This window comes from Arabidopsis lyrata (genome assembly GCF_000004255.2).
Source record: "Arabidopsis lyrata subsp. lyrata unplaced genomic scaffold ARALYscaffold_1, whole genome shotgun sequence".
NCBI lineage: Eukaryota > Viridiplantae > Streptophyta > Magnoliopsida > Brassicales > Brassicaceae > Arabidopsis > Arabidopsis lyrata.
This window is the reverse complement of record NW_003302555.1, coordinates 583776-604444: the sequence shown is the minus strand read 5'-3', so window position 1 is coordinate 604444 and position 20669 is coordinate 583776. Positions and strand designations below refer to the sequence as shown.

Below are 20669 nucleotides of genomic sequence, written 5' to 3'. Positions count from 1 at the left end.
AACCAAAGAAAGGAGTAGATGTATATGTATGTATACATATGTTCACACTAAAGTTTCGATGTTAATTACAAAATTAAATTCATTAATCAGTTCAACTTGAAGACGAAAGTTCTCCAATTGGGTGTACTTTTCTTTTATTTAGAAACTTTAGTCAAATACGCAAATTGTCAATGATTTTTCGTATATCCAATAAAAGCCTCTATTAAAAGTATTTCTAATTCTCATTCTGTAGAGATATATATACTAAACAAAAGTTGATAATCTTGACATTATAAAATGGATTGATTACACTTCTACAACTATATTATTATCATATACGACAAAAAAAATAATTTTGTGGATTGCTATCTCTTCTCTTGCAGGGTAACACTTAGCAGATAGACCAGCCATAAAATTCATTTTCTCATCAAAAAGAAAATTTCTATATTGAGTAGAAAAATTATGTTTTTGACATATAGAATTTATTTGTGTAGGGTTTGAAATGTTAGATATCGTTATAGACCATAAACGTTGCAGAATCCAATTGGTATGGAAGTCATTTTCAGATTTTTCGCATTGAACAAAAAATTAATTTTTTCTATTGTACGGTCAACAACAAGTTTTACATCTTCATTAAATACCCCAATCACGAAATTCCTACGATGCTCACAATCTTTTATTTTCAAAATACAATTGAAAACTCTCCCGGTTAGTGAAATATCATCCTCATTGTTTAAAACGCAGTCGTTTTATACAAATTTTAGCCTATGAACAAAACTTTGACCAAAAGAGTTAACCGTTTGAGTCAAGAAGACCAAACAGAGAACTCATCTAGTAACGTCTCTCGAGTCTTCTTCCTCTGCACCCGAAATTCGCTTCCTCGTGTACCTGAATTTACAGAGATTCATTCAAAGGACAAAATTGTTCATATTAGCACTGGTTTTTAGAAAGTGTCTTCTTTGATTTAACAATGAGAATGAGTTACAGAAATTGTTGTTCTTCTTCTTCTTCTTACCTGAATGAGGTGGTCGGGCTGGGATCGGTTTGCTCAACGGGAGCAAAATCATTGTACAAGTGAACTGAAATCAATTGGTTGTTAGGTGAAACAGTTGGTGCAGGTGATTTATCCGAACTCAAACTCGAACTGCTTGCAGAGAATCCTGCAACACCAAAACAAGAGTTGTTTTTAAGACGTTTTTGGTCTTCCCCGTGAAACAACAACAGAACAAACTCTGTTTATCCAAGAAATCTGATGATAAAAGACTAATTAGATAGTTTTCAAGTTAAGCCAGAGTATCTTAAACCAATGAATCTCAACCATAGAGAATCTTTCTTCAGAGTCAAATTCATATCAAGGCCAAAGTAGCAATTTTTGGATTAATTCAGAGTTGAAAAGGGAATAAGAAAAAAGCTAATGTTCACTAAGAGACTGAAAAAGGTACCTTGGAAGACTAGAAAGGCGAAGAATAGAGCTGTTATTATCATCGAAAAAATGCTAATGCATGGAGATGATGGTGACGACTTGGTTGCTTTCATTCTTTTTAGGGAATTTTTCATCCTTTCAATCCTTGCACGCTTTCTCATAGCTAGCTCTTGTATGTCCCTCATGATCTTACGGTCGTTCTCACTCAAGGAAGGGCCTTTTGGAGGTCTCGGAGGCTTTGAAGCTTTTCTCGACTTCTTAAACTTTCCATTATCGCATTTTTTCTCTGAAAGATCCAAACTTTGACTGCTAGTTTCTACCCGCTTTTCGTCTCCCATTAATGGATAGATCAGATCATCAGCAATCTTTTCAGACACACCGAAATTCACCCGGTCACTCCAGACCCCATTGCCTGAAACAGTATCTGATGTGGATTCTTGTGTATCATCAGATCGACCAGCTTCAATATCCACTTCAAGATCTTGTTCTCCTGAAAACATTTGATCCATCCCACACTAACTTTCTCTCCTCAAACTGCACCTACTTAAAGCCCACAAACACAAATGCTGATTCAACCCTTTACTCCTCCCTGGATAAACCGCTTTCCAGCTTTCGAAACTCGCAACTTCCTCAATCGTCCTAGAACATGAAAAACGAATGATAGGAGAGATTAGCATACCAATCATCCTTAACACACACAAAAGTAATAAAGACAAACGGGTACAGAAGAATACTAATTCTTCTGGTTCACCTAAAACCCTAACAAAGAAGAGAAAGTAACCATGACAATTGATTTTGCTTAACTCACCAAAATCAGTGACTTATATACCTTTAAACTCATCCACGAACAATCCTTATATATTATTAGGGAACTGAAGAGAATTTTGAAATCACTATACTCAAAATTCGATTTCCCAAATTCTCTCACAAGGAGACAGAGCAAAACAAACAGGTGAACAGAGACAACAATGCAGCACCAGTTCTCGAAGAAAAGCCCTAAGCTAAACAATGATTACAGACTTAAGACGAAACTCTGCAAAAATACACAAATCACAGAGAATTCAATCGAAGCAGAAAAAGTTCAAACCTTTCGCAACGAGTGTCAAAACCCATTAATAACTTGGAATAAGGAAGAACTTGCGAATGCGGCACTGGAAAAAAAGAGAAGAAGGATTAAGAGTAGAAGTACTAACCTCAAATTAGGGTTCTTCAAGGTGGAAAATTTGAGAAAGACTTGTCCTTTATCTTCTCTGTTTTGTATCCGAGATTATCTCCGCGTTGTGTAAAAGTATATAAAGAAACAGAAAAAAAAAGCTAAGAATGTTTTTTTGGATTGTTGTGTCGCCGAACGGATTGACAAAGAAAGAAATAGGAACGTTGCGACTGATACAGAGACGTGCCAGCTTGTTACAGAATCTAACGCCGATTGTTTTTATTTATTTCTCTCTCCTTTTATTGTACAAAAAAAAAAATCAGATTTGTTTAGGCTTATCACAATTGGATAAAATTGATTATCAAATATTTAGTTTCCAATTGTAAAAGATAGAATCAAAAAGGAAATAGGCAGTTAAAGAAACTGTAGATTTACTAAATTTTACAGTATTTAATTTGTAATTTGTCCTTTCTAAAGCTATTTTTAAGTTTTAACCAGTAATTTTTCTCTTGTGGATAAAGTTTTTTTTTTTTTTTTTTTAAAACATTTTCCTAACTTAGTTGGTGGCACTAACAATAACATGGGTCATGGACCACACCCACACTTAACAAGTAAGTCGGTTATCGGATTTGGATAAACAAACATATTATTGGTTGACAATTTTTTTTAAAAGTGATAAATTTTGTTGATGAGTACTCCACAACATAAACAAAGCTAATTTTATAAAATCTTCCCATATGTAACCGACACATTGTCAAGGACTCTAAAAAGAGCTAAGCTTTGTTTTCTGAAACAAGATTCAAGAAGATTGAACTCTAAACGAGACACAAGTTTAAACATAATGTTCAAATAACAATCATTACCAATTACTGCAATGTTAATTTAAGGACAAACTGTTTTAAGCAAGTCTTGGATCTCCTCGCTTACTTCGATCTGGTGTTGAGACAATCTCTCTCGCATATCAGGACAAGTTTTCTCTGCCGCTGCATAAGTCTTTATGAGAAAGCTCATAGTTTCACAATCAACAGGTTTCCAATTTGACAAAATCTTGCAGAAATCTTCTGCTCCATCAACATCTTTAGCTCTCTTAAAGTGAAGGAAAAACAAGCTGACTAGCTCTGAGCTCCAGCTCCATTCGTCTTTGTTCTCTGCGGGATCAGAAACTGCTGTTTCCAAATGCTTCATAGCCAAATCCGCTTTACCATTCTCTAACAGATGGATCATCAGAAGCTGTCTCGCTTTGGAGAAAGGTCCTTTAGACTTTTCCATGGCACCATCAAGAATCTTCTCTGCTTCTTCATACATATTCCCTTTCAAATACGTGTTAATCGCGATATTAGCCAGCCTCATATCGTACGCCCAGCATTTTGATTCCCACTCTGTGAAAATCTTCTTAATCCCATCTATGTCGCCGAGTTTACTCATTGCTTGTAACATGACAAGATAGCTCAAGTTGTTGACCTCAGGACGAGCCTTCTTCAGCGATTCCCAAACTCTATAAACCTCAGTACCTTTCGAGATTCCAGCGTACAAACTAATGAGAAAATGGTGGGAATCACGGTTGTTAGGGTTCATCTTCTTCTCCATAGATTTCAGCGCAGATTCTGCCTTCTCGTAAAGACCTGCTTTAGTGAAGATTGCAGCTAGATTAGAGAAAGTATTCCAAGTGGTTTTAGCTTCACTGTCTTTGCCCATTTCATCAATAATCTTCTCTAATCCATCTAAGTCATTCAAACTTCCACAGCTCTGCATCCATATAGAGTAAGTTACCCCACAAGGAGATATACCCCTCTGCTTCATTGCATCAACCAAAACAGGTACCTTCTCGGGTTGACTCAACCGCATGTACATAGACATCATGTTATTAAACGGTAACGAATTGTTAACAAAGTTAAGCTCATCCATTTTCTCAAAATGAGCCTTTGCTTTCCCTTCCTCAAGTTCCACACAGTAACAGTTCATGAGCGCCCCGTAAGTCGACTGATGATTCTTTGCAGAAGGATCTAAGTTGTTGAAATAGTTCTCAGCTGCTTCTAAGCCTTTAGCCTTTGCAATTAGATCCAAACGAATTGCATGGTCAGAGACAGAAAATGTCATTTTCCTCTTCTCCATCCAATCAAAGATCTGAAATTCCATTAACAATGTCCTTAATCAATCAAACTCTAAAACTAGTGAACTCACAAACTTAAAAATGTCATTTTTAATCCTAAAGTTAGTGAAATCACAAAACTTTTGACAAAGATCTTGAATCTAAAATCAAATAGTTGCTTAAGAGATAAGAAAATGGGACCTCAAGAGCGTGTTGATGTCGACGGAATTTGCGAAGGTCCTTCGCACAGCGAAAGAGATCGACTTTTCTGACCGTAATACCCTCCATGATGAACTGATTTAACGTCTCTGCCACTGTCCCTCCCGCCACACTAAGCTTCGATAGTTTCTTGTACAACTCTCGCTGCCTTGACGCCGCCGTCGGAGCAGGAACAGAGGCTTCGACGCCATTCGCCGCCGCTGGAGAAGAAACAGAGGCTTCGACGACGCCAGTCGCCGACGCCGGAGCAAAGACTGTTGCACAGAATCTCTTGCCGAGGCGAGAACCGGAAGTAATCAGATTACGGAAATTCATTTTGGTTGTAGTTAAGAATCGATCAAAATCTTGTTTCTTCTCTAACCTATCGACTACTATTGAGGTCGGAGTGACGATGGTAGGGTTTAAGGCAAGAACTTTATGTCGTTTAAGATGCATAAAAACGGCGTGTAGTTTACAACACATAAGGCTAATTGATGTCGTTTAAGTTAGATACTCTCTCTGAATTAGGATTGTTTTTAATCACGTATTTCATATAACTCTTTAGGCACTAATCGACATGAGATGAATAAATCCAAAGTAATAAGATAGTACGATGAATTGTGATTTTTTTAAGAAGAAACAAAAAAATATCTGTTTGAAATTTTTTATAACTAAATATCTTCTTCGAAAGATGAGATTTGTTTCATAGAGATTGTGATTTTCTTAGAAGTTTAATCATGAATTTAGGGAAGAAGATACTCAGATAGTAAGGAATAGAATTTTAGTTTATATTTTGGAATAAGAAATCAGAAAAAGAAATGGGTTTATTGACTTTTTTTTTGTCAACCTTTGCACAACTAAAAGCTTAATTTGTTTTGGCTCTACATTAAGAACATATATAATAAAATGTAGTTTTATACTTTACCAATTAGTTAGCCGCCGAACGAGAAATTTTTGTGTAGATTCCACCACATAATAAAAATACGAATGAGTCTTTGAAAATCCATCCATCCAGAAAAAAATAATGAGATTTTCCATAGCAAGAATGGGTCTTCAAACTTTAAAAATTGAAATCGGTCTTATTCCGTAATACTGCAACGTCGACCGAATAAAATATCGTCATCCACAATCATTCTAATCGTATTTTTAATTTACATTACAAACTAATACACACTATCTATATCATTCAATGATTATAGTGAAAAGTAGATTTTATTTAGTATGATCTAGGTTTCATATTTAGTAAAGTTTTAGCTCCAAAAAACTGTCATTTCAGTGAAGAACCGTTATTTGTTTTTCTCTACAATAAATAATAATTGCTTTTGTTGTTTTTCTTCTGCATGGCTTCGCTTTTTGACGTTGTTGTCTTGATATCTAATTAAGGTGTAAACTATATGACAAATTATACCCAAAATATATATGAAAAGTATCACTTAACGTGAGAAGCATCATTTGATGAATGAAAACACATGAGAGCATGTATAAACGATAAAACGAACCTTCAGATTCAGACCAATGAAAAAAAAGTCCACCGTTAAAGTCAAAAGTCAACGCGTTGATCATTTACACATCTATATAACAGACTCGTCTTCTTACACCAAAACCACCAAGATCCCTCCAAAAATGGCTCAACACTCTATTCTCCTCTTATGCTTCTTCCTCTCAATCTCTTATTTACTATCTTCCTGCCAAACCGAAGCCACCGCAATCGAGAGATTGGTGCCAAGAGACCTCTACTACAAAATTTTCATCCACAAGGACAATACTGCTTGTCCCGCAAACGGTTTCTACACTTACGAATCCTTCGTGCAGGCGACGAGGCGGTTTCCGAGATTCGCGAGCATAGGAAGCCCCGCGACACAGCGGCTCGAAGTGGCTGCGTTTTTGGCTCAGATTTCACACGAAACGACAGGAGGATGGGCAACGGCACCAGACGGACCGTACGCTTGGGGATTGTGCTTTAAAGAAGAAGTGAGTCCACAAAGCAATTATTGTGATTCTTCTAATACGCAGTGGCCTTGTTTCCCTAACAAGACTTATCAAGGAAGAGGTCCAATTCAACTATCGTGGTAGGTTCATTTTCACTAATAATGGTCCGTATATTATATCATAATTAAGTAAACGAGTATATAATAATTGCAACTGAGAATTATGGTAGACGTGGTAATAATTTGAAAGATATGATCCGGTTTTATATTTGTTAAAAAATCCTTTGTAAAATTTAGGTTATCCGCAACCTGCAAAGTATTTATACAAATACATAACTAAGAATCCATTGAAAATGAAAATCTGATTTTTGTTACACAAGTCAAGAGAATTAGAGTCATATATTAGTGATTCACCAAAGCAACGGCTATATTAGAGATAAATAAAATTATATCAATGCAAGATCCGATTTTCCATCATAAGTGTTTCTAATTACCAATTTTTTTTGGGGATAAAAGGAACTACAATTACGGACCGGCCGGTCGAGCTCTAGGATTTGACGGTCTAAAGAATCCAGAAACGGTGTCAAATAATTCAGTGATAGCTTTCCAAACAGCTCTTTGGTTTTGGATGACGCCGCAGAGTCCCAAACCGTCGTGCCATGACGTCATGATCGGAAAATACCGACCTACGGCGGCGGATTTGGCGGCTAACCGGACCAGCGGTTTTGGTTTAACCACAAACATAATAAACGGCGGTTTAGAGTGTGGGATTCCTGGAGACGGGCGGGTCAATGACCGGATCGGGTTTTTTCAGAGATATACTGGGCTGTTTAAAGTAGCAACTGGGCCTAATTTGGACTGTGAAAATCAAAGGCCCTATGCTTAAACAATCAATTTGGTTGACCCGAAATAAGTATGTAATGTTTTATAAACAAAAGTCAACATGTGTGTTTATGTCATTGCCCCCACACATGGAGCCATGTAGGGGTTTATATTGAATAATGTATTTTTATCTATGGGTCGTCTTTCCATTTAATGTGATTTGATGGTTTTAGTTTCAACTACTACCTAATAAAAAATTAATTGACACAAAGTTATTCCTATGGTATTTCTTGATGTTTTGATTTTGTCTCACAATACATCTCCAACAAACAACATTATGTTGGCTACACTTTATTTAATATATTCCATCCGTTTTTTTTTATAAATGATGTTTTAAAAGAATACACATAAATTAAGAAATCATTTAATATTTATTTAATTCTAAACAAAAACATCATGTATTATCTAATCAACCAATAGAAAAATAATCTGTATAATATAAATCATCAAAACCAATAAAAAACTAATTAATATTGCAATAAAAACTGAAAACATTGTAAAATATCATTTATAAAATAACGAAGAGAGTATTTGTTATTCGAGTTCTTTTTCTGCTTTCTAATTTGTAAGCATAGGGAAAATTAATGTTTTTGTAGATTGTATTCAAGAAAAGTTAAAAATCTTGATTTATTATCTTATGGTTAATGTTTATTAGAAAATTAAAACCAAGAAGAAGAATCCTAAGCCACGTGGAACAGCTGGTTTTGGGGGCGAGATATAAATGCGACACAAAAGTCAGACAAAAACCACTTGCCACCCAAAGATTTAAGAGTCCCACTGGATTCTAAAACACAGACACATCATCGATCCACAATACCACAGGCCCACACTTTTTTTCTCTATATATAAAGACAGATAAGAATCACATGAGAAGACAAAATCTACTCCAAAACCCTAATCACACACACAAGCTTTCTTCGAAGTTGATCATCAATGGCGTCAATTGTTCTTCTACTCACACAAATCCTTCACCCTACAAACCCTGAATTCCCTTCTTCGTCCTCCATGATTCTCCCACCATCTTCTTCTTCTTCATCTTCCCATTACACGCAGCAACAGAAATCTCCAAGACTCGACAGTTTCAAGATCTCACCTCTTCACGAAGATCCTCAAGATTCAAGAGTTATGATCGATTTGTTCTAGACTTCTACTATCTTTCTCCCGCTTTGTGTAATTTTTGCTCTTTTGGCCACAACTTATAGTAATACTTATGAGAATATTAATGGAACCTTCACATACTCTGTCAAAGTCTAAACTGCAATCTTAATATCTATTTGGCTATTTTTAGTATTTTTGTTACTTGTAAGCGTACCTAGAGATGAAATCATTGACTTGGGTTGCAGTTTCGTAAGTCCTTTCCACACACCGACCCAATGCTACACCAGCAGCATCATAATTGCCACCCAAGAATATCCCATCATGACCAGATGATGAATGACACAGCTTCAGCAACTTTATCATCAAGTCACTCATCATTGGGAAATTCTACAAATCCACATGATTTAAGATGTCATAGTTTAAGTGTACATATTCAATCTGACAAGCTTGAAGAAAGGAATTTTGGCGACAGAAAAATAAGAACCCGTTAGCATATTCTACTCGAATTTGCACATAACTGGTTTGAAAAAACAAGAAACTTACATAGAGTGGGTGCAAGAGACTACTAGCAAATGAGATGGGACAGTCATCACTACACTTTGCTCTGTACAGATCCTTTCTGGAGTTTCAGCTTAGTAATACTTGAGAGCTTCCAAGACACCTTAACTTTGCTACCCAACCTGCCCAAATAAAAAAACAACATAACGAAGTGTTTACAAGCTTTTGCATTGTTTTCATCGAGAAGGGGGAGAGAAAACAAACACATTTGCATATAAAACAAACTGTTTGGCCCTTTTGCTTTGGCAAGTGCCTGCAGTATCATGTTAAGAGAAAAGGAAGAACATCATGGAATAGTAAGCTTTACGCACGGGTCTCGGTTTTCCTTGGGAGCTCTATTTCTCTCCTGAATTGCCTTCAAAGTACCACCAATGATGCTGTCACCATTCTCCTCCAGTCTGCTTTAATACTCAGTTATGAAGGATCACCAGCATAAACACCTGAATGCAGAAAAATGCAGAGCATCCAGATTTTGTGAGCACCAGGTTATAAACAAAAGAAGACTGGTACGAATTGAAGTTCAAAGAAACTCCTATTAATCACACAACCTAAACAAAAATGTTTCAATTAAGCGCTCAAAAGACCTCATCACCAAGGTTACGCCTTACAAAGTCTTCTACAGATTCCCCACGACCCAGTCACTTTTGCCAAACTCTAAGAACATGAACAAAGAAGAAGAAAAATCCCAACTTTATGGGAGATGTTTTAGTCAGAACACAAATTAGAGGTGGTGGTCGAATGCCAAGAGCACCAAGCCCATTCCATTACACGAACATTGGCACATAAGGTTCTCACCAACGAGAAGGCTAAATCCACTAAACAAAAGAAAGAGCATTCTACCAAAACTCTCTCTCTTATAGTAAACTAAACTATAAGATACAACACAAATTGTTCGGTAGATAACTTCATGAATACAGCTTTCAAAGTCAAATCTATAGCCTCATTTAACGCTTCATGAACAAAATCGAAATTGCATTGAAAAGTGAACAATTTAGCGAATTTCGATGTTGCATTACCGTACCACTATAGTGAGCTTAAAATCAGATGGCTGAAAACAATTGGGACCTCCACAATTTCCTCCGCCGAAGATCACGCAATCCGCCATCACGGTACTACCTATCCGCCTTCGATTCTAGAAGATCCACAGGCTACAGAACAACGGAGATTAAGAGACTTCTCAACACGCAACGGAGGGTTTTGCTTGGAGAATGACGAGTAAAATGGCTGCGTCGCCGCCGGACGGAGAAGAGAGAGATAATTTCCACGAGAAGGAGACAAACCAAGAGACTCTTGGTGAACCAGAGGCTTCAAATTCAAGAAACGAAAGACCAATAACTGATCGCTATTTGGGTTATTCATATAGGCCCAACCAAAAAAGCCCAATCGATATTTCGGTTAAATTATCATTTTCTTTTTTGTAGTCATATATTGCTTCAGATGGTCTCTCCAATGGGCCATGGCTCCAAATCTTATTTGGATATATGGATAAACCTGCACGGATGTGATTTTACTCTGTTTTTTTTTTCTTTTTTTTTTCCCTTTTCTTTTGAGAAAAAAAGAGATACATTTTTCATTTTGGTAATCAAACCAAACCAACATTTATTAAAAAAAATTATAGTTTTAACTATTCTTTTAAAAATAGTTGTAATCACATTCAAATCTTTGACATTTTTGTTTGACTAAAACCAAACCAAATCCAAACCTAAATTCAGACCGGAACAAGCCAGAATTGCTATTCGTTTCATTTGAAAAAAATGAAAACTAGTATGATTGAAGTTTCAACAAATAATTGGTTCATAAATATCTTTGGAATCGTATATTTTGTGACTAAAGTTTTACCTGTAATGTTATTCTTAAAATGTTATTTTTTCCAGGAATATATATGATATCTTTATTAAAAAATGAATGTACGGTACGGGTTGGGACGTGTGTGTGATGGAATTAGTTCACTATAAAAGTTCCAAGAGAAAATGATGGGAGAAATTCTATTTAAAAAAAAAAAAAAATAGAATCAGTGGCATAAACGTTTTTTCATGATTACTGTGTAAGTGGATTGGAACGAGAGAAAAAAAAGAATGGCCCCTAAGATTAGATTGGATTTTGGAATGTATATTCCGAGAGGTCGTTGTCGTTTAGGAGATGGATACATGGAGTGGCTGTGGTTTTGCTTCGTCGCTCGCTAAGACACCAACGAAATATAAAGTACCCAAGAGTGTCAGAGACACAAGCATGTCCATCACGAGGGCATCACGTGAACAACACGCCTTCTCTTCCTCTCTTTTAGGATCTTCAGGCCCATTTGATTCAACGCAGAAAGTTACTATTAAACATTATCTTAACAAAATATTTCCTTCTTTTCTAATGATTCACAAAATACCCGGAATAATTTTTTATTTGGTGTTCTTTTGTTGGTCTGTTAAAGCGTTAATATTATTCTGATTTTTGTTATATACAGAAGAATATGTGGTAATAATTGGAGTTTTTTTCATAAAGAAGTTTTATTTATGTGGACATTGCAAGCCCGTTTAACAGAAAAAAAAAAAAAAAAGGTTTATGTGGACCATGATTTTTGTAATACAAAATACAGTATGTTGTAATTATTGTTGAGTTTTGGTTATTGAATCAATAGTGTGGACCATCGCACCTGCTTGGTGTGTGATTGATGACGACGTGTCTCTAAAATTCCAATAAATGTGTCGTGTGGGTTTCAGAAAACAAAAAACTGATTCGCTTATAGAATAGGCTTAGGACCCAGAGACCACGTGGGTTTTTTGGATAAAAGTCTAAAATGATTTTCTTTTCAACAACCCAAATAATTCTCCAAATGTATATCTCTCACTTGAAAAATAATCGATGGTCCACCGTAGAGAAAGAATAAAACAGCAGAATTATGATTATGTAAATTCTTTTAGATATGAAATATCATAAACACCCACAAATACTTAAATAGGTAATATGTATAGAACCATCTATTTGGTAAAATGAATAAACAGCTCCATAACTAATATTGCTATTTATTTCATTATTTACGAAAAGTTTTGGGTTGAGCTTTTCAGAGGGACCGCTTAGACCACCATTGTAGGTGGTGTCTTAATCATTTCTTAGATAAATCTTAGCTAAAAAATTAAAGAAAAATCTTGTTAAAGACTAAGATCCAAAGCTAAAGTAGCTTAGCTAAAAACCAAAATTAACATTAAGATCCATCCATATGTTACTTTTACAAATTTATTATTTTAATACTCTTAATAACTATTTTTAAGCAATCATTATTAATCATGCTCTTATCACCTAAACAAATGGCGTCTATAATGTTTTTATTTTTGAGATTTCTTAAGGCGTCTATTTTTCTATTATAGATATTTTTTTGTACTAAGATAAAGTATACGACTAGTCAAGGATGAAATGATAAGCATTACGGGAAAGTTAATTAAAAGGATAAATATGGTCCTACCCGTTATGTATTACAGCTGAAGGAGAAAACATCAAAATTAAATGTCACTCAAATTATTTGATAGATTTATACCTCTTTCACATGCCCGAGTATTAATTAACCAATAAGATTACTTAAAAAAATCGTTACATATATGTGTGCGTGTGTGCATATAAGACGTTGTATACTTGCATGCGTAGATTTTTGGGGAAGAAAGTTTTACTGTTATTTAGTTAAGTCTAAATTCATTACACAAGTATGCTTCGTTTTGGATAATTAATTAAAAACAGAATTACATACCCATATAAAGCAAGAGTATCTAGTACCGTCAAAGATTTCTTTCATATACCTGTTTTAGATTTTTTTTTCTCCAACTTTATTTATTTATTAATGTTATTTTGTCCAACTTTTTATTTATTAACGTTAGGTGTGTCTAATTATATTTATATTCAAACAAATACTATTCTTTTTGAAAAAAATACATTAAATTTTCAAATAACATTGTTTTAATAGAATTTTTTTTATCATAAAACAACACAGGAAATATCAGTTTGATCTCAAGTGACAAAAATATGTCTAACAACGCGTTAGTACTAGTATTAAAATCTAGTTTGAATTGTTTTTATTGCTGTCGGTGTCCCGTTTAAAGAAAGAAAGAAAACTTCTAAAAAAAAGAATTACCATTTAGAATACGAAACGTGGCAAAACATAAGTGGTTCGATGGTTGAGTTAATAGCTGTACTATATCCATCTCCCGATCTCCGATCGTATCCTATAATAAGACCTATATCATAATCTTATGGGGTTCCATTTTATCAGACAGATCTCAAGTCCCTGAAAAAGAATAGTTTCTCGAGTTTTACATCTCCGATTTCTCTTTAATTAACATGTACGTATAATTAAGGGAGAGGTTTCGGAGTCTTACGATTCCACTTGTATCTTTTCTTTTTATCCGTAATCTCGTAAACCCTAACAGTTAAACTACTTTTTGTAGGTTCAATAATCAAGATTTCATGGAACTAGGATGGAGAAACGACGTTGGATCATTTGCTGTGAAAGATCATGATATAGAAGAAAAGGGAAGAAGTGATGAAGATCGTCTAATTCACGGCTTAAAATGGAGCTACGACAACTACTTTGATCATGATCAAACAGATAATCATCTCCAACTTGTTCCAGAGATTCATAAAGTAGAAGAAGAAGTACCTAAGACAGATTTGTTGGTTGTTGTCCCAGATGAACATTCTGAAACTGGTGATCATCATGATCATATTTCAGATAATCGATATTATTTGAGAAACAAACATGAGAAACCAAAACGGCGTCGTAGCCAGGTCTTCAGTGATGTAAGTCGATATATTTCCTTGTTACGTATTATATATTAGTTTTGACTGTTTTTAAAATTTTGTTTCACTGGAAATTTTTTATTCAGGAGGAATCAGATGGGTTTACTAGAGAAGTTCCTTCAGTGATACGAAAAGGTTCCAAGAGAAGAAGAAGCGACGAGCTGTGTAATAAGATGCGTACGCTACAGCAACTTGTACCTGATTGTCACAAGGTTGATATATATTAATATATATATATATATATATAACATGTTACTATGCATTTTTGTGTGTATAAAGTTCCATATATATATGTTTCAAGGAATCTTTGCCTTACATTTTGTTTTCCAATAACCAGCGGTGTTTTCTTTGTTTTGGTTTTCAGACGGACAAGGTTTCAGTTCTCGATAATGCCATTGAGTATATGAAAAGTCTTCAGCTTCAATTCAAGGTCTATATTTTAACCTTATTCAGTATCCTTGATCCTATTTACACATTTACTTGTTGGTGATCATCCGGGAGGATTGGGTGTTATGATTCATATATCGGGGTTAGGGTAGACAGTATATAACCTACCTAATCAAATCACACGTTTGAGGTGGTCGATTAGATGATTATTAGACGTTTTACACATTCTTTTTTTTTTTTTAAAGAAAAACATTCTACACAATCTATTTTCTATGTTTGCAATTTTAATATCGCACTACTCATTAATATTATTTTATGCTCAAAATTAAATCATGAAAATAACTATAAACAAGTGTGATATATATATATTAGTTATATAAAAGAACATGTTATATTGATTGAAATTTCTTTAATCTTGCATTTCATTAAGTTTACCAACTAAATGTTTTATACGGTAGCCACTGCGTTATTGTTCCACTAGTCTAGACCTATTATCAATTTGGACATAAAATTTGTGCTATATATATATTCAGAAACTAAGTTGTAACCAAAGTTGATGTTGTAATTGCAGGTGATGTCAATGATGGGGATGAATCCTTATTTTCCTTCGGCTATATTAGACTATGGAATAATGAACAACCACCAGTTGACTGCGATGGCTGTGGCACGGCAAAATGTGGCGAATCAAATGATGTCGTCACAGTTGATTCCGGCGTCAAATTGGCCATTACCACCGTTTACTAATTTTTCATTCCCACACTCACCTAATCAACCTCTCTTTCTTACAACACCACCACCAGCTTCTTCTCCTCAATGCCTTCACGGTTTGGTTCCTTGTTTTCCAAGTTTCCTAGATTTTTCTTCCCATGCGATGAGAAGACTATGATAAGTAAGTAGCTCCAGAAAAGTTTATGTGAAGTAAACGTTGTTAAAAAAAAAAAAAAATATGACAATTTATGTGAGGCCTTTTTTTTATTTTTAATTTTTTTTTATTTTTTTTTATTTGAGGCCTTTGTGTCATACGATAAGTTCGAAGTTGTATAAATTCTTGTAACATTATATTTTTTTTTATTTATCTGATATTTGTAAAATATATCGAGACATCCGATCCTTTGGACGAGCATTGGACGTAGGAACAAGGGAAATAAGAGCATTTCCCTTATTTTAGTGTCTCTGATAATATTGGTTACATCCCAATGAGCTTTATCTTCATCAGCATCTCAAATTCAGGCCCACTGGGTGATACTAGTATACACTATGATAATGCTGTATACAAAAAGTAACATTCAATCACCTCTGCACACTGCATGTTACTTAGAAGTTATAGGGTGTATGAGAAAATAAGAAATGAGAAAACTTGACTTCGAGAACTATTAAACACTTTCTTACACATAACACATTGATGATTTCATTTGGGTATGTGTTTGCGTTTAGTGTATATTGTTTTAAATAAACCCGTACCTTGAAAAGATTTTAGAAAATTTCCTTGTTAGTTATAGGCTTATAGCCGTAAATACTAAACCTAAACATAAGCAAACAAAAATTTCCAAAATTATTGTTTTGGAAACTGGGAATTTTTTCTATTTTAAAGCTTGAAATAATATATTATTTTGTTTTGTTTTCTCATGTAAAACACACACACACACATACACAAGAAATATGACGTCGGAAACAATCGAGACACAATTCATATATTTTGTTTAAAGTAACAATCTGTCTATACACACACACATACATACACATTCTTTTACCAAAAATCCTTTTGTCTCAATAAGACTTGCTTTAGTGAAAAACAATGTCAGAAAGGCATCGTTTTACCTACTAATTAGCTATGACGTACATTTCTTAGTTTGGTATTCAAGACAAATGAAAATGTTCGGTTTTTTTCTTCGCCAAGCAAATGACTTGTCGATCAAACTGGTCTAAGATTCTATAAGTATCAAAACTTCAAGCTTCTTTTTTCATAGTTAAATAAAATCCATCTTTTCACGAATATTTAATTTGGAGCCATGATGAATTTGAGAATTTCTATTATCATTGTGTTATCTTGCATTATCACTTCAACTCGTGCATACGATCCCGACGCTCTTCAAGATCTCTGCGTTGCCGATAAATCTCACGGTAGAAATTATCTTAGTTCAAATTTTCAATCTATCGTCATGTTTTAATATCTATCTATCAGGATCATCTCAAACTTTATTAACCTTTTATGTAAATTTCAAACCAAAAGTAAAATTAATACATATGTTGAAATTAGAGATTTTGTTTTTTTTTCCAAAGATATTTTGTGGGAATATTAATTGCACCAATAAATCTAAGTTGACTAAAAAAAAATCTAAGTTGACTTACTATCTTATGGCCACGATGTGCGTATGGCAGGAACCAAACTGAATGGATTCCCATGCAAGGAAACATCAAACATCACGGCGTCCGACTTCTTCTTCGCCGGAATCTCAAAACCCGCCGCCATAAACTCCACTATGGGTTCCGCCGTGACTGGAGCCAACGTAGAGAAGATCCCAGGCCTCAACACTCTCTCCGTCTCCTTAGCACGTATAGACTACGCGCCGGGCGGTTTAAACCCACCGCACACTCACCCACGCGCCACCGAAGTCGTCTACGTCCTCGAAGGAGAGCTCGAAGTTGGATTTATCACGACGGCGAATAAGCTTTTCACTAAAACCATTAAGATTGGTGAAGTTTTCGTTTTTCCAAGAGGGCTTGTGCATTTTCAGAAGAACAATGGGAAATCTCCGGCTTCTGTTCTGTCGGCGTTTAATAGTCAGTTGCCCGGAACGGTTTCCGTTGCGGCAACCCTATTTGCGGCGGAGCCTGCTTTGCCGGAAGATGTGTTGACTAAGACTTTTCAGGTGGGGTCTAAGATGGTTGATAAGATTAAGGAAAGGCTTGCCACTAAAAAGTAATTCTTGAAAGTTTATCAAACAAATAAAACATGAATATATATTGTAACCGGTTATGATGAGAGAAACCTAGAAAGGTTATCTTTAACACTACTGTAATTGACAAAAAAAAAGAAGAAGGTATTACTGTGATTATCTTGTTGATGTGATTTTTATCGTTGTGAGAAAAAATGTATAAACCATTATTAACTTAAAACGTCACATGAAATTCCCAACAGTCAATCTCGGATCTACAGATGCAAAGCAACAAAAGAAAACAAGAAGACAATTTCGGTGGAGAGAGATCCTAACTGATGAATTGTGAGAACTATATATGCACCATCCATGGTTGGTTTTGACGGATTGATCAAGAAAGCTAGAGACTATTGATCGGTAATCTTAGGGTTTTGATCTGTCGCTACGGATGAGAGACTATTGGTTCGTTAAAAGGCTAAGTGTTTATAGATTAAGGCAGGGTTGCTTGCTTGGAGATCAAGTGTTCGTCCAAGAGCTTGGACTAGTGATGCACACTTTTTAAGTTGAATACAAGCTAACGTGGGCCTGGCAAAATGTATAATGGGCTAACTAATATGGCCCGTAATAAATTATATAAAATGATCTTATTTAAATGTTTTAAAAAAATTATATAATGGGCTAACTAATAGGGCCCATATTAAAACGATGCGTTTCGCTGGTGATTTTAGCCGACGGAGTGTGTTTTCAGAATTCAGATCAATCTAAAAGCTTAGAGTCGTCGTCGTCTTCTTCTTCACTATTCAAGTCCCAGAAGCTCTTTCAAGAATCCGATAGTTTCTGTCTGCGATGCCACCGAAGAGAAATTTCAGGAAGCGTAGCTTCGAGGAGGAAGAGGAAGATAATGATGTAAACAAAGCCGCAATTTCAGATGAAGAAGAGAAGCGAAGGTCAGTCTCACCATCTTTAGGTTTTTTTTTTCTTTTGGAGTTTTATCGTTTGAGTTTCTTCCATTAATTTGATGGGTTGTTAAAAAGGTTTGATTTTTGGTTGATCTACAGATTAGCGTTGGAGGAGGTGAAGTTTCTGCAGAAGCTGAGAGAGAGAAAATTAGGGATCCCAGCTTTATCTACGGCGCAATCTAGCATCGGAAAAGTGAAACCAGTGGAGAAAACTGAAGCTGAAGGAGAGAAAGAGGAGCTTGTGTTGCAAGATACTTTTGCTCAAGAGACTGCTGTTTTGATTGAAGATCCCAACATGTAAGCATCTCTTTACAAGTTTTGCCCTAATTTTCTTGGTAGTAAAATAGGTTAAGCTAGAGTGAGCTGTCTTTGTAAGCGTTGAAGATTGTTTTGATTCATTAGGGTAAAGTACATTGAACAAGAATTGGCGAAGAAAAGGGGGAAGAATATTGATGATGCAGAGGAGGTTGAGAACGAATTGAAGCGAGTGGAAGATGAGTTATATAAGATACCTGATCATCTTAAAGTAAGTTGCTTTGTGGTTGTTTTTAGTATTTATGTGTAACAGGAATTAAGATTGTTATTAGTTACTGAAAGCCTTCCTTCCTTCCTTCTCAGGTTAAGAAGCGGAGCTCGGAAGAGAGCTCGACGCAGTGGACTACCGGAATAGCAGAAGTCCAACTCCCAATCGAGTATGAATACATTCTCAATCATAGATTGAAGATACATGTGTTTTGAGTATTTTAGAGATTAATGGTTTTTTTTGGATGGATAATATTTAGATACAAGCTGAAGAACATTGAAGAAACAGAAGCTGCCAAGAAGCTTCTGCAAGAGAGGAGGCTTATGGGTCGGCCAAAGTCAGAGTTTAGCATTCCGTCTAGTTATAGTGCGGATTACTTCCAACGTGGAAAAGATTATGCTGAGAAGCTTAGAAGAGGTTTTGCTTTATGACTCCTTTTTCTCTTTTGTTCCATTTGTTAGTCCATGTTCGTGTTGATTCTTGTATTGATCGATATGAACTTTTAAAACGCAGAGCATCCTGAGCTATACAAAGATAGAGGTGGACCTCAAGCGGATGGTGAAGGAGCTAAACCTTCTACTAGCAGTAGTAACAATAATGCTGACTCAGGGAAAAGCAGACAAGCAGCAACTGATCAAATCATGTTAGAACGATTTCGCAAGAGAGAGCGTAATCGTGTAATGCGAAGATAAAAGTAAAAGCATGTTTGCAGACTTCATGTTTGACCGGGTAACACTCTTTTGGATGTTAGATTTATGTTGTACTGGAATTCTGTAACATTTCATTAAAGAAAACAAATCTTTATTTACATTGTCCATAGTTAAAATGTGCTTTCAGAAGTTTAAGTTGCTGTTAAAGCTCTGACCAAACTGCCAATTCGAAGGAAAGTGGTGTCTTGATTTTCCCATTGCTGGTTTGGATTTTGAGTGAGAGACTTTGCCAATTTGTTGCTTCTAGAGCCTTTTGATCCATACTTGGGAAATATCACCTGCATCTCCTACATTCTTAACTTGGCACACAAAATTTACGGGCTTTATCAAAGGCCCAATAACGTGAAACAAAACTTGAGAAGAGAATGGCCCATCTTAGATCTCATTTTCACATGGTGTAGACCAAATTATTTATTTGTTAATCATCCCAAATTCCCTAGTTATTTGCTAGACAAGTTTAAATAATTAAAGTCTAAACATAATGGGCCCGGGAGATGGGAGATGTGCCTTTAGTCAAGTGGTTAAGTCCATTTGACTCCGCCTTCCCCACCGAAGTTTGACTCCACTAAGTCGTGTTACCCCGCGTAGTAGGGATTGGCTATGGATCGGGCCTTGTCGATCCAAAGATGTAAAAAAAAAAAAAAACATAATGGGCCCGAGAAGAGAAAAAAAGTATCTAAAATCCATGTGAAGGAAGGGGTATTGTCACGACGGCGTTTTAAAACGCAGAGCATCCTAAAAAAGTCTCGAATCAATTTTTTGAGAGTACAAAATCCATGTGAAGTTTCTCAATTTCAATAATTATTTCTGTTGAGAATTTAAATTCAATAATTCATCTTATATGATTGAGTCGTCGACCTAATGAAATAAAAATAATCTTACATTACATATGTACTAACTTAAAGTATGATAGCTCCATTCCACATGCGTGTCATGCTTACATTCAAAAGTAAATAATTTTAGTATCATCATTTTATTTCGACTTCGTATCATCTATATATTCTAAAACCAATTGCCAAAATAATTTCCTTAAACTTTCACTGTAAGAAAATTTATAGTTTATTTAAATCTAACAATTTGAAACCCTTTTAATGGAGAAATGAAAAATAGTACGCTTTTAAGCCAAAAAT

At 35.3% G+C, this 20669-nt stretch overlaps 6 protein-coding genes and 1 long non-coding RNA gene across 12 annotated transcripts; 4 read left to right on the top strand and 3 right to left on the bottom strand.

Annotated features, from left to right (window-relative positions):
- Positions 1–555: 555 nt before the first annotated feature.
- Positions 556–2780, bottom strand: LOC9328168. 2 transcript variants are annotated; one of them, XM_002889352.2, is made up of 4 exons: positions 2596–2780; positions 1422–2041; positions 995–1139; positions 556–867 (listed from the first exon to the last, which is right to left on the bottom strand). In XM_002889352.2, the coding sequence occupies exons 2-4, from the start codon at positions 1909–1911 to the stop codon at positions 807–809; spliced, it is 696 nt and encodes a 231-aa protein (XP_002889398.1). In that variant the 5' UTR covers positions 1912–2041; positions 2596–2780; the 3' UTR covers positions 556–806. The 2 variants fall into 2 exon arrangements, with proteins under 2 accessions (XP_002889398.1, XP_020870981.1); XM_021015322.1 differs by lacking the exon at positions 2596–2780 and adding an exon at positions 2490–2588.
- A 480-nt stretch (positions 2781–3260) lies between these two features.
- LOC9328167 (pentatricopeptide repeat-containing protein At1g02370, mitochondrial) lies at positions 3261–5246 on the bottom strand. 2 transcript variants are annotated; one of them, XR_002329747.1, is made up of 3 exons: positions 4846–5246; positions 3369–4679; positions 3261–3316 (listed from the first exon to the last, which is right to left on the bottom strand). XR_002329747.1 is itself a non-coding variant. In XM_021015048.1 (2 exons), exons 1-2 carry the CDS (start codon positions 5176–5178, stop codon positions 3438–3440), a joined length of 1575 nt encoding a protein of 524 aa, XP_020870707.1. In that variant the 5' UTR covers positions 5179–5246; the 3' UTR covers positions 3261–3437. The 2 variants fall into 2 exon arrangements, 1 of the variants encoding a protein (XP_020870707.1); XM_021015048.1 differs by having other exon boundaries at positions 3261–4679.
- Positions 5247–6243: 997 nt separating this feature from the next.
- LOC9328166 (chitinase 10) lies at positions 6244–7867 on the top strand. Its single transcript, XM_002892058.2, has 2 exons — positions 6244–6911; positions 7287–7867. Exons 1-2 carry the CDS (start codon positions 6358–6360, stop codon positions 7654–7656), a joined length of 924 nt encoding a protein of 307 aa, XP_002892104.2. The 5' UTR covers positions 6244–6357; the 3' UTR covers positions 7657–7867.
- A 503-nt stretch (positions 7868–8370) lies between these two features.
- Positions 8371–10647, bottom strand: LOC9328165. 4 transcript variants are annotated; one of them, XR_002329583.1, is made up of 4 exons: positions 10330–10647; positions 9620–9748; positions 9294–9430; positions 8371–9196 (listed from the first exon to the last, which is right to left on the bottom strand). It is a non-coding gene; the product is annotated as an uncharacterized LOC9328165 (long non-coding RNA). The 4 variants fall into 4 exon arrangements; XR_002329581.1 differs by having other exon boundaries at positions 8371–9137; positions 10325–10643; XR_002329580.1 differs by having other exon boundaries at positions 8371–9137; positions 10330–10642.
- Positions 10648–13509: 2862 nt separating this feature from the next.
- Positions 13510–15643, top strand: LOC9328164 (transcription factor HFR1). Its single transcript, XM_002892056.2, has 5 exons — positions 13510–13627; positions 13733–14084; positions 14171–14296; positions 14449–14514; positions 15043–15643. Coding segments are annotated over exons 1-5 (861 nt in total). The 5' UTR covers positions 13510–13625; the 3' UTR covers positions 15358–15643.
- Positions 15644–16417: 774 nt separating this feature from the next.
- On the top strand, positions 16418–17541 carry LOC9328163 (germin-like protein subfamily 2 member 2). Its single transcript, XM_021013897.1, has 2 exons — positions 16418–16592; positions 16851–17541. The coding sequence occupies exons 1-2, from the start codon at positions 16481–16483 to the stop codon at positions 17393–17395; spliced, it is 657 nt and encodes a 218-aa protein (XP_020869556.1). The 5' UTR covers positions 16418–16480; the 3' UTR covers positions 17396–17541.
- Positions 17542–18082: 541 nt separating this feature from the next.
- LOC9328162 (uncharacterized protein C9orf78 homolog) lies at positions 18083–19648 on the top strand. The gene is made up of 6 exons (XM_002892054.2): positions 18083–18294; positions 18406–18603; positions 18709–18832; positions 18925–18998; positions 19089–19246; positions 19343–19648. Exons 1-6 carry the CDS (start codon positions 18194–18196, stop codon positions 19519–19521), a joined length of 834 nt encoding a protein of 277 aa, XP_002892100.1. The 5' UTR covers positions 18083–18193; the 3' UTR covers positions 19522–19648.
- Positions 19649–20669: the final 1021 nt, after the last annotated feature.